At 41.8% G+C, this 13,036-nt stretch overlaps 1 protein-coding gene across 1 annotated transcript in view; it reads left to right on the top strand.

The window, feature by feature from the left end:
- The window catches only part of LOC145414905 (protocadherin-like wing polarity protein stan), a 110,507-nt gene that overhangs the window by 68,525 nt on the left and 28,946 nt on the right, over positions 1 to 13,036 (top strand). The window contains exon 20 of the mRNA XM_080284320.1: positions 7,491 to 7,635. Coding sequence (XP_080140446.1) covers positions 7,491 to 7,635 — 145 coding nt within the window. The remainder of the gene's footprint in view (positions 1 to 7,490; positions 7,636 to 13,036) is intronic.

Here is a 13,036-nt window from a genome sequence, read left to right on the forward strand (position 1 = left end):
ATTAGTACTACATGATATTTTGGTGCCTAGGTGGTTATTATGATATAATTATACAATTACAGTTGGTATATACAATTGTAATGCAAAATTCTTGAATTAGCGGCTTTAGCTGAAGTGCAGAAAATGGAAAATGAGCTCTCATGACTATGAGATACCCATGCAAGGTTTAAAAAAATAAGCATTTTACTATTCTTTGTGATATACAGTAATCGCTCGATTATCTGATGTAATAGAGCCAAAGGCACATCTGGAAATGGATCCGTCCGGATAATGGACTTCTCCCTTGGCCTGTCTTCGTACATAACCAAACTTTGAAAGATAGTGTAAAAGGCCTCTACAGTACAGTGTACAACACTTGTTCCTGTTGTTTAACACTACTCTGTCTGGTCAAGCAGACCTATAAACCACAGCTAAGCAGTTACTATGGTCAAGTAGACCCAGCAACCACAGACAAGCAATCACCACTGCAGGGCCATAACCCTGCAGTATTGTAAAAAAAAAAAAAAAAAAAAAAAAAATGAAGTGGGCATACAAAGCATAATGGTAGAATGGACTAAATCATGGTAAAATAGAATAAAATCATGATACAGAGTCAGTAAGCTAGAATAAAATCAACATCAACACTCATGATTCCTCGTGGGGTGTCTTGCTGAATAACCTGCTAGCTCTTTGACTCTAAGTGTTGCACTGTGGCTGGCAGAGCTGTTGCATTGCATTTATACTATATCCCGTGTGGCCTAGTGGCTTACCATGATGAGCTTGAAGCACGTAGAGAACAACCACAAAAGTCGCCACATCCACCACCATAACAGCTGTTCAAGAGGAGCTGTTCACTACACGGATGCTGGACAGGTAACAATGAATGACAGTTTGAGTGATAATTTTTCTGTGAATGTTGGTGTGCATCACGGGCCAGCCTTGTGCCCCTTATTGTTTATCATGGTGCTTGAAGCCCTTTCATGCTAAGTCAGAAATGGACTCCTGTGAGAGATGTCGTATACTGACGGTTTGGTATTGATTGCAGAGAATGAAAGGGAGGCAGAGGAAAGATTTAGGAAATGGAGAGACGGTATGAGGCACAAGGGCTTTAGAGTAAATGCAGATAAAACAAAGGTGATGGTATCTAGGATTGGTGGTGGCATTGTCAAAGAAGAGGGAGAGTGGCCATGTGTGGCTTGTCTCAAGGGTATGGGAAGTAATTCAGTCATGTGCAGTGTTTGTGTTCAGTGGGTACATAAGAGATGTAGTGTTAATGTGGTAATCTGTGAGGTTATGCTGATTTCGTTTGTGCTGTGTGTTGGGGGAGAGCATGTGGAGAATGTCAGGTGTGAAAGGATTGATCTTGCTGGTGAGTCTCTAGAATGTGTGGAAGAGATTTGTTTTTTGGGAGACATGTTATGTGCTGGAGGTGGGGCTGGAGCTAGCTCTGGCTAGAGTGAGGAGTAGTTGAAAGAAGTTCTGGGAGCTGTTGCCTTTCTTGACATTGAGAGGGTTCTCCCTCCGTGCTACGGGATCTTTGTATGCCGCATGTGTTAGGAGTGTAATCCTGTATAGTAGTGACACGTGGGCAATAAAAGAAGCGGATATTCACAGACTCAAATGTACAGAAATTACAGTGATTAGGTGGATGTGTGGTGCATCTTGAATGTAAGGGCTGGGGAGGGCTAGGTTTATGAAGGAAGAGTTAAGAGGTAGGATGGGACTGGGGTGTATTGGCGTTATGATGAGGAGAGGTAGATTGAGTTGGTTTGGGCACAGCAAGAGGATTGGGGGATGACAATTGGGTACACAAGGTGAGAAGTGTTAATGTTAAGGAGTAGGCAAGAGGTAGACCAAAAATGGCCTGGGACAAGATCATTGAGTGTTATCTCAGTGATAAGGGGCTGAATAGATAGGCCACCAGAGATCAAGCAGCATGGAGAGCAGCCATTATGTGACCAAGGACAATGCATGCAAATATGTTGCAGCTTTTATAAACGAAACAAACGAATTTAAATGAAACAACCCTTCAATAGCATTTTGTCTGTAATGGAGCCAATGGAGTAAGTCCATATCCTTTGAGCCATACCACATACAGGTTTATTCATCATCATCATCATCATCATCATCATCATCATCATCATCATCATCTGGATCTCCTTTCCCACCCTAGGCAGGGTGAGGAGTAGCAGCGTCCAGACAGCCAAAGTTTGCCCAGTTCAATGGGCCATGCTTCCATTCATTCATCATTCAAGCCCATGGAATCCTGGCTCTATCTGATAGGCCAGAAGGTTTCACCATGTACTGTAGCTTCATAGAGTCAATCCAAACTCTGTCGTGTTGAAAAGCAGTGCCAAATCCCTGGTCATGCACTTCTCCATGCAAAATTCATCCAACCAGCTTCATCTCTTGTCAGTCCTTTTAGCCCCACCAACTTCCATACCTCTCTTCCTCACACACATCCACCATATTTCACCATTTTCTTCTTGGCCTACGTCACCTCCTCCCTCCTTCAAATTCGCTCAGATATATGTTTTTCACCACTCTGTTGTCATTCATTTTCTCCACATGACCCTACCATCTCAGTACACTTTCATCGATTCTGGTGTCCACAGACTTCCTCACTCCGCATCTTTCACGAATCACATTATTTCATATCCTATCCACTCTCTGTACTCCACATACTTTCCTCAAAAGTCCTATCTCAACTGCTGTTACTGTTGACTTTTCATTTTCGTGCCACGTCACAGTCTCACACCCATATGTTAACCCGTCACGTCCTGAGGTTTTCCGCCCCTCCGACATCCCCCAGTCCCGAGGTATTTTCGAAAAATTTTTTTTTGGCTAAAACCTTCGCTTTTGGTGAGAAACATCGAAAATTCATAGAGAAATCGCTCACCTGAGGTTTAAAATACTCATTCCAGGTAGGCATGATAATATATATTGGAAGGGAGGCAGTGGAAATGATATGTTACAATTCTGTTCACTTTGTTTTCATCTTCAAAGGAGGGAGAAAAAATTAAATAAACAAATAAACAGAAAAAGCCTTTATTTTCCTTAAGCTGTCACCTATCACTCGTAGCACCAACTTATTTTTCTCACTTAACCCGCCCCATCCCGACGTTTTCTGGGCAGTGGTATGCCCCAGTCCCGACATTATTGGACCTTTTTTTTTTTTTTTTTTTTTTGGCTCAAACATCCACTTTTGGTGAGAAACATCGAAAATTCATAGAGAAATCGCTCACCTGAGGTTTAAAATACTCATTCCAGGTAGGCATGATAATATATATTGGAAGGGAGGCAGTGGAAATGATATGTTACAATTCTGTTCACTTTGTTTTCATCTTCAAAGGAGGGAGAAAAAATTAAATAAACAAATAAACAGAAAAAGCCTTTATTTTCCTTAAGCTGTCACCTATCACTCGTAGCACCAACTTATTTTTCTCACTTAACCCGCCCCATCCCGACGTTTTCTGGGCAGTGGTATGCCCCAGTCCCGACATTATTGGACCTTTTTTTTTTTTTTTTTTTTTTTTTGGCTCAAACATCCACTTTTGGTGAGAAACATCGAAAATTCATAGAGAAATCGCTCACCTGAGGTTCAAAATACTCGATCCAGGTACGAGTACCTCCTTACCTGACTGGGTTTTCTAACATGCTGGCACCAAAGAAAACGAGTTGTATGGGAGGGTAACTATTTTATCCACTCATAAACGGTATTTATTTATTTACTTGGTACGAATTTATATGTAGTATGAGAGTATATTGGTTTTCAAGCAGTAATATAGGCATTATAAGCATTGTTTCACTCACTAACTAATCACCATTCATGACCTTTTTTTTCCCACATTACCTGATCATCATTTCTGACTGTTTCTTCCTGTAATGCTATGTAAACCTTGTCCTCCACATTATCATCGATTGGGGAATCACTCTGGCCCTGAATGTCTTTATTGGCCAGGTCACTGGTAACAGGTGAATTGCAGAGACAATGGCGTGAAGGGAGGAGGGGGGAGGTTATGTGGTGTAAGGCATTGTCCCTGCTTGGCATCTTGTAGAGGAATAGAGGAAGGTGTCCCATGTATACATACGAAAAATCATGCGCGAAAATCGAAAATTGTGAAAATTAGGGACCTTGCAATTGCACGACGTACTGGTACGTCGCCAGGACTGGCAAATGCAAATCGTTGCAACGTACCCATACGTCGACGGGACGGGGCGGGTTAAAGTTGACACTAACACTACATCATGTAACCCTCTTGCTGCTGCAGCACTCAAACCTCTGTTTCTTGTCAAGGCCTTCATAGCATCAGCTATTTTCCTTCCTTGTGTCACTCTACTTTCCACTTCTTTTGCACGTTTTCCTCTCTTTTCTATCACTGTACCCAGGTATTTGAACTTGCCAATTCCAGTCTTTCTCCATTCACCATAACATCACACCGGGAGTCACCTTCTCTCTCAGAAACCATCACTTTACTCTTTTTTACATTTGATCTTAAGGCACAACGCTCAAAGACATCTACAAAACTCTGCACTAGTCTACCAAGCTCTTGTCATGTATTTGCAAATAGTACTGCATCATCAGCATACATCACATTTGAGATATTCCATCCATCACCATTCATTACCAGTGCCATTCCTTTCTTCAACTTGCTTGTGTTTTTGCTTCTTTCATCACCTCACCCATATATGTATTGACCAACCATGGGGACATCACACAACCCTTCCGCATGCTCATGTTCATCATGAACCATTCACTTAGATGTCCATTTACCCTTACACATGCTAACTACCATCCTAAGAACTCTTAACAGCTCATAGCAGCATACCATCTACACTGTACATACGCAGAACCTTCCACATTCCTTTTCTGCCTATTTTGTCGTATGCTTTATCAAAATTCATAAATGCCATAAACACCCTGTAGTCCTTCTCACAAGCCATCTTCACTATCTGTCTCACTGCAAATGTTTGATCCACACATCCTCTGCCACTCTAAAGCCATCCTGTTCATCACTCATTAAGTCTTCTGAAATCTCCCTTACTTTCTCTATAATAATTCTTCCATACACCTTCCCCACAACACTCAGTACACTTATGCCACGATAATTCACTCACTTCGCTCACATTTATTTTTTTACAGGAGTACAATCACAGCCTTTTTCCATTCCACTGGCACAGTTTCACTCATCCATGCCTTTTTACATATCTCCAACATGCACTTCATTCTGCTGTCTCCACTACACTTAATCATCTCTGCATACACTTCATCAGCACGAGCTGCTTTTCCATTTTTCAGCTGTTTCACAGCACTCTTCACTTCTGCAAGTGTCACGTTTCCTGGCACAGCATTCTTCCTCTGCACACCCTCAAAACCAATCATGTTTACAGCTGGTCTGCTCTCTCTATTCCCATTCATCAGACTTTCAAAATATTCTTTCCATCTGGTCCATACCTCATCCCCATGGGATAATAATCTACCACTTACTTCCTTCACACTTTCACACTTCATTCCAGTGTCACTTCTACATTTCTGTATCTCTAACTTCCTATTTTTGGAGTAATTTGCATTCATTTTTCTTCCTAGATCATCATTTACCTCCTACTTTTTCCTCATCACTAATCTCTTTATGTGTTTTTTGCTTTCAGTATATTCAGTTATTCTTTCAGTTGAACCCCTGTCCTGTATCCACTCTAGCCACTACTTCTTTTCCTCCACTGCTGTAATATCCTTTTCATCCCATTTATCCCACCATGCTGTACCTTTCTTCATTATTACTTTTGCCACACCACACACCGCATTAGCATTCCTAACTAAGCAGTCCCAATATGCATTCCACAAGTTGTCCAGATCCATTTCATTCCAATTCACCGATTTCAACTCCTCCCCTACTTTGGTCCTGTATTCATCTGCCATTTCTTTAATCCTCAGCTTCTCAACTTTCAGTCTCTTTCCCTGACTGCTCCTCTCTCCTTGTGGTTCACCTCACTCCTCACAGCTTGATCTTGCATACCACGATCACATGATCTGACAAACCTCCACATCGTCCTCTCACTGCCCTCATATCAGCAGCGCTTCCCAGCATCGATTTCTCTACAAGCACATAATCAAACTCCTTTCAACATGATCTCCTTTCATAGATACGGTAGAAGTCCTGTAATCTGAACACTGGTAATCCGAAAATCCCAATAATCTGAATTTTTGAAGAAAGCTGACAAAAACTCCAAAAGTAAAAAAATAAAAATTAAAACATTCAAACTGGGTGCCAAATTCGCCAAAGTGCCGAGCAGAGTGGTCATGGAAGTTTCATGGAAGGAAGCTTCTGTATACTCTGATAAACTGGTGCATTTCGTTGAACAAAATAATCATTACATTGGGGCTGAGGTGATCAGTTTCCATATCATGTGAAACAAGTTCTACAAGAAACGTGCGCAGGCTGACAGGCAGGCTGATATCCGTGACTGACTGAAGTGCATGAGCAACCAGGCAGGTAAATCTACTGATGGTTTCGAGACAATTCGCCGTCAAGTCAGTTTGCCGTCACAACAATAACAAAACAATTCGCCATCAGGACAATTCACACCCTGGACAATTCCCCGTCATTTTATAAATATACTTATTATTGATTAATTGATACTTTAATAAATAGTTTTCAGGGGATCTATCAAAGTCTGTGTTCATTCAATAGCGTAGGCTTTGGATGTCATTTATAAGTTGCACGTTTAGACAATAATAAACCTGTTTCTGCCTTGCTGTAGTTGACTTTGAATTATGTTTTAGCATCACCCATAGCTGTCTTCATTAATTTCCATTGGTACTACAACATCCTGGGTATATTTTAAAATTACATTGAAGAGGTACAAGTATTCAAAAACTAGTGTACTTGCTAAATAAACTTGTATGTAAATAAACGACGGGGAATAGTCTATTTTTTTATGGCGAATTGTGCTTTTACAATATGTGCATATTATTATTAACCCTGGACTTTCTCTAATTGGATTTACCTGCTTACAACTGCTGTTTTCAACACAATGCATTACTGGTGAGTTAAACAATCCATAACATCTCTTAATTTACCAGTTTGCGTCTTCAGTAAGGTGTGTGGCACGATCCACCACCTTCTTTCGTTGTACTAACACTCTGTACCTTTTACAACAAAAAATATTTCAATCTAATTTGGTAATACATTATTAAGTAAAAAATATGTGTAATACATAAAGTAACGTTAACATGTGCCATATTGTATTGTGAATGAATGAAACGTGATCCATTCAATAAAATTTCAGTTTAAACGTGAAATTGTCGTTGTGGTCTCACCCAAAAATCCGAGAAATCTGATAATCCGAATGATTCTTGGTCCACTGCCATTCGGACTAATGGACTTTTACTGTATTTACTACATTTCAAGTTTGAAGACTAACAAAAGGTGACAGACCAAATGAACATAGGCCACATAGGCAGCCATTCATGAGTAATGTTACATATCCCTAATCCTGGCCTTTGTTTGCAGCAATGAGGGACTGTGGACTCGTGCTGGATGTGAAACCAGTAAGCCAGAGCCAGGCTTTGGTCAGTACATCAATGACACCTTCATCAATTGCACCTGCAATCACCTGTCCAGTTTTGCTGTCATTCTCAATGATGCAGAGGCTGAGGTCAGTAGAGACATTAGCAGACAGCAGTGTTTACTGGATTCTAGCAGAGATGTAGACTGTTGAACCATACAGAGACAATTATTTTGCAATATATACTCATTATATTGTTGGAAGTTTAGTACTGTATTTATGAAATACTGAACACAGTATGGTATATTAATGGTACACCCGAAAGCGATAATCAGTACCCCTCTACTAGCTGAAGCCAAGGGAAGGAAAGAATGGGTGAATGAACATGGCCTACCCCCCACCCACCCCCACTCCACCCCTCTCTATCCAAGACTGTCTAAATGTTGCTGGGTAGGTTTGTATCAGTCGTGGCAGGCAATGTTACGTTGTGTCCATGGCTTCATGATTTAACATTTGTGTGCGTTGCCATTAGCATTAATAACACCATGGAGTAATGTGCATTAATGTGTTGCTAGCTAGCATTTTTTTTTTTTTTTCTTTTATACATGGAAGAAGAAACTAAAGGCCAGGAGCCTGTAAATTGTTAAAAAAAATAAAGAAGCCAGATTCAAGAACTGTTCATTTCGAGATGCCTGGACACACTGTGTTTGAAAGACTGGAGATCATAGGCAGTAGGAAATACAGACAGAGGGAGACAGTTCCAGAGCTGACCTGTTGCATACCTAAGGACTGGGAGTAACGGTTAACTCTTGCATTAGAGAGTTGAACAGAAAAGGGATGAGAGTTTGTTGCTAGATGGGTGCAACGTGCCCGTTGTAGTAGAGGAGGGATGCAAGCAGACAGATCAGACAAGCAGTGACCATTGAAGTAGTGACAGAAAAGAGATAAAGATGCAACAGTATGGTGAAGATACAAAGGTTGAAGGGAGCTGGTAAGAGGAGGAGAGTTGATGAGACGAAAAGCCTTTGACTCCACTTTGTTGAGAAGAGCTGTATGTGGGGAGACTCTCCATACATGAGGTTTGTACTCTACACAGGGGCAAATAAGACCCATGTATAAAGTCAACAGCTTTGCAGAGTTAAAGATGTAATGGAGTCGGCTTAGCACGCTTATCTCATGGAAGCAGACTTTATGAGAGAGGTAATATGTTCTTTCCAAGATAAATCCCACGAGAATGAAACCCCAAGTATGTTTAAAGATGATGCAGGATTAAGCTGGATATTGTTAAAAATTTAGAGGGTACTCCTGTGGAAGATTTTGTGAGATTGATAGATGTAAGAACTAAGTTTTTGATACATTAAAAACATCAAGATTACCTTTACCCCAATCAGAGATATGAGCCAAGTCAGACATTAGGTGTGCCATAGCCTCAACCCTTGTTTGTTGAAGTAACTACTGAGATGGACATTGTGGGAAATGAATGGAAAGGTGAAGGATGGAGCCATCAGTGTATGAGTGGCTAGGGTTAGATGTACAACTTAGAAGGTCATTGATGAATAGAAGGAAGAGAGTTGGTGATAGGATAGAGCCCTGAGGAACACTACTGTTGATAACTCTAGTAGAAAAACGGTGGTCATCTACAGCAGCGGCTATAGAATGACCAAAAAGGAAGCTAGAGATAAAGGCACAGACAGAAGGGTAGAAACTGTTAGAGGGCAGTTTGCCAGACTCGATTGAAAGCCTTTAAGATGTTAAGTGCAATGGCAAAGTTTTCGCCAAAGTTCCGAAAGGAGGATGACCAGGAGTCTGAAAGGTAGGTGAGAAGATCGCCAGTGGATTGTCCCTGGCGGAACGCATACCAACGATCAGAAAGAAGGTTGCGACAAGAAAGATACTTTTAAAAATTTTTGTTAAGAGCAGTCTCAAAAACTTTTTAAATACAGGATGTTAAAGCAGTTGGGTGATAGAGGGCTGGGAATGGTCACCCTTCTTTGGGACAGGCTGAACGAGAGCAAACTTCCAGCAAGAAGGAAAGGTACAAGTTGATAGACAAAGGCAAAAGAATCTCTCCAATAACATCTAATTGGTGCCAGAAAAACACCATTATTAGTGAAAACGTTATTTGTGTGACATTAAAATACATGTGCAAAGGGTTTATTGGTGTTGCCACCCTAGGACTTTTACCTAGTTTTCCCATTTGAAGCCCCTCTGTTACTGATCTACATTTTTTCAGCTGAAATAATATTAGTTATTAAATCGTTATGAGCAATATCAGACTTAACTTAAAGGAGCTAATGAGGTGTTTGGTGTGAAGTTTGTTCCAAGGCTTGCACATGGAGACTACTGCGGCGTACCCCCTGACCCCTTGTTGGTCTCGTCCCCACTCCAGCCTCTTGCGCCAGCGTCACCCACCTCCATCAACACTTCATCAAACCTCACAAAGTAAAAATCTTCAGACAGAACTCCATTGTCATCAGTGTCTTCGTGTACTTCAACCCCTCTCTGTTTTTCTTCCTTGGCTAGCCGGCGTTGTGAAAGAAAGCGAGTGATGAGTGACTGATGGCGGGCATTCACTCGGTTTTGATACTGTTTCTGGTATTTTCTTGAAACTTGATTTACAAGTCCAATCATTAGTCATTAATTCCAATGGCTGCCCTCGCCTCATCTTGGCAGACTTGAGCTCTAACAGGAGTGCCAACCAGGCATGTTTGCAGTTGCCGGTGCTGTATTCATCCTGGCTTTGATGAAGAAATTTACAGCCTGTCGAATGTTATATTTCTTCCAGAATGCAGCAGCAGTCATTATGGTAGGGGTTGTAGGTATGCCAAGTGGAGCAGGTGAGTCAGGTGGGGCTGTGGAGATGGAGGGGAAGGCAGCTGGTGAGTCAGGTGGGGTTGTGGAGGTGGAGGGGGAGGTGGCTGGTGAGTAAGGTGGAGTGGTGGAGGTGGAGGGGAAGTGGGCGGGCGAGTCAGGGGAGACGGCAAGGGGAGGATCCTCCATCTCCTCCTTGTTACTGCTCACATTTTCAGCAATTTCTTTCATCTCTTTTTGTGTGTCAGTTCCATTCCTCATCTTCTTATGGACCTATTTTTAGTATAACAACTTCACATTTGTGAAATAGCCATTATTAGAGTGAATCCAAACATTGTAAAAACTGGGCATCTATTCTAACTTACCATTATTGCTGAAAACATTATTGTTGAAGTCATTATTGGCTAGATCGTACTGTACCTAGGCAGGGTGTAAGCACAGAAGCACAGTTCTTGAGGACAAGAGAAGGGACCCCATCAGGCTCATGTGCCTTCTTAGCACTGAGGCCAGTGATGGCAGAGAATACATCATCGGTCCATCCATCATCCAATCTTATGTTGCCCCATGCGGAGCATAGGAACCCAGGACTAGGTAAGTTGGTCCTGACATTTAAGATGAGAGTGACCAGCCACACTCATCCCTGAGTGGTATTACATGAGCAGTAAACCCCAGCCACCCCTTGGATATAAACCTACACAGGCTCGATCTGATTGGAGCACCTTAATTACCTACTAAACCACCAGACGCCATAATTTGATTATATGGTTACCACCCAGCTTAGTAAATGGTTTCCTGGTGTACAGGAAACTCTTTGGCTTGTCACTCAGTGTAGAGTTACCCATAGGCAAAAGGAAGAGGAAAGAATGAAGGAAAGAAAGACAGAAGAGTGAGAAGTCACCTGTAGGCAGAAGAGTGCGGAAAGAATGAAGAAAGACAGAAGAAGACGGAAGGAAGAGAGGAAAGAATATTTTGTTGTTTTCTTGGAAGGAACAGTATTGCGGGCTCATTGCCTTTGGTTCCTTCTTCCTCACATGAAAAAAAAAAAAAAATACATTGAGTGGATGGTGAGCACCCCCACCTTCCACCAGAGAAATTGAAGAAATTTTAATGTCAGCCATGAGGAAGTCAGGGGGGGGAAACAATGGAGGAACAGCACTAGAACCGTCTAAGGTGGAATTGGAAAAGAAAGTCAGAGCAAAGAGTCCTGCTTTATCAGTAGAAGAAATAGCGATAGAGCCATGAGGATGGGAAAGAGGAGGGGAGGATGATAAAGTAAAGTTGTTAGAAAGGTTTTTGGCAAGATGCCAGAAAGAGTGGGAAGAATTCAAGTTGGAGAGTTCAAGGCATTTTGTATGGATGAAATTATTTTTAACAGAATGAAGAACAGATTTAGCATGAATCTGGGCAGAAACAGAAAAGAGATGAGATTCAGGGGTGGGTTGGCTCCGGTACCTTTTGTGGGCCTTGCCCTTGTTGTGGACAGCATTAGAACAAGTGTGATTAAACCAAGTGTTTTTTTTGCATTAGTTAAAGATATGAGAAAAGAATATATGCTTGCATGCCCGAGAGAATAACCTTCATAATTTGCAAGGCACACACTGATGGCTTTCGGCCATGGAAGCAACAATCATTCCAGGGAAAATCAAAGAAGCACTGCCTGAGGGCCTCCCAATCAGCGGCTCTAAAGTTCCATGACCAATGTTTCTTTGGAGGATCCACAGGCTGCACTGGAACGATAGGACAGTTAAGGTGTGATCAGGGAATCCCAACGGAGAGAAAACCTTAACAGCATAAGCAGAAGGGTTAGTTATAAGGAAGAGGTCAAGTATGTTGGAACTCTCTGAAAGGCAGTCATGGTTATGGGTAGGATGCTGTGCAAGTTGTTCTAGGTCATTAAGGATAGAAAAGATGTAGGCTTGTTCACCAGGTAGATCAGTGAAAGGAGAGGAGAGCCGAAGGTGGTGGTGAGCATTAAAATCTCCTAGAATGGAGGTTTCAGAAGAAGAAGTGGATAGAATGTGTTCCATCTTAGAAGTAAGATAGTCAAGGAATTTTTCATAGTCAGTAGAATTTGGGGATAAGTAAACAGCACAGATGTACCCGGTATTTAGTCAGAGAATGACGGGAAAGCTGAAGCCAGTGTAGAGAAACTGGAAAATTCAAGTTCAAGAACACAAGAGCAAGATATATCGTTGTGTACGTATGCACAACAGAATTCAAGTTCAAGAACACAAGAGCAAGATATATCGTTGTGTACATATACACAACAGCAACCTTTGGCTTTGAAATGAGTACCTGTATAAAGAAAGTAGGAGGATACAGAGAAGGGTTTGCTATCAGTTGCCTCAGACAGCTGATTCTCAGGGAAAGAAGGGAGGGTTTAGAGGAAGAGAGGTGGTGCTCAACAGAGAGGAAGTTAGAGGAAAGGCCACAAATGTTGCAGAAATGAAGAAGTGAACCAGACAGTGATTCCAGGCATCTCGCTGGGTCGTCAGTGGGAGAGGGGCAGATGATGGACTCTGAGGCTTGTTGAGACACCATTTTGCAAATTTTGAGTAGGAAGTGTAGTGTGTAATGTGCATGTAGTTTAGTGTTGACAGTAAGAGGAACTTGTATTGGAGAGCATGCTGGCCTACTCTCTGTGTTATTGAAACACTGAAAAAGATTAGCAAAAGGGGATGGTCAGGAGATAGTCTTGAGGGCTGATGAAATGGGAACTGAACCTCTCCCTGTCATCAGC

Source organism: Coenobita brevimanus, chromosome 101, assembly GCF_032717465.1.
Source record: "Coenobita brevimanus isolate Jiangsu-jjx chromosome 101, ASM3271746v2, whole genome shotgun sequence".
Classification (NCBI taxonomy): domain Eukaryota; kingdom Metazoa; phylum Arthropoda; class Malacostraca; order Decapoda; family Coenobitidae; genus Coenobita; species Coenobita brevimanus.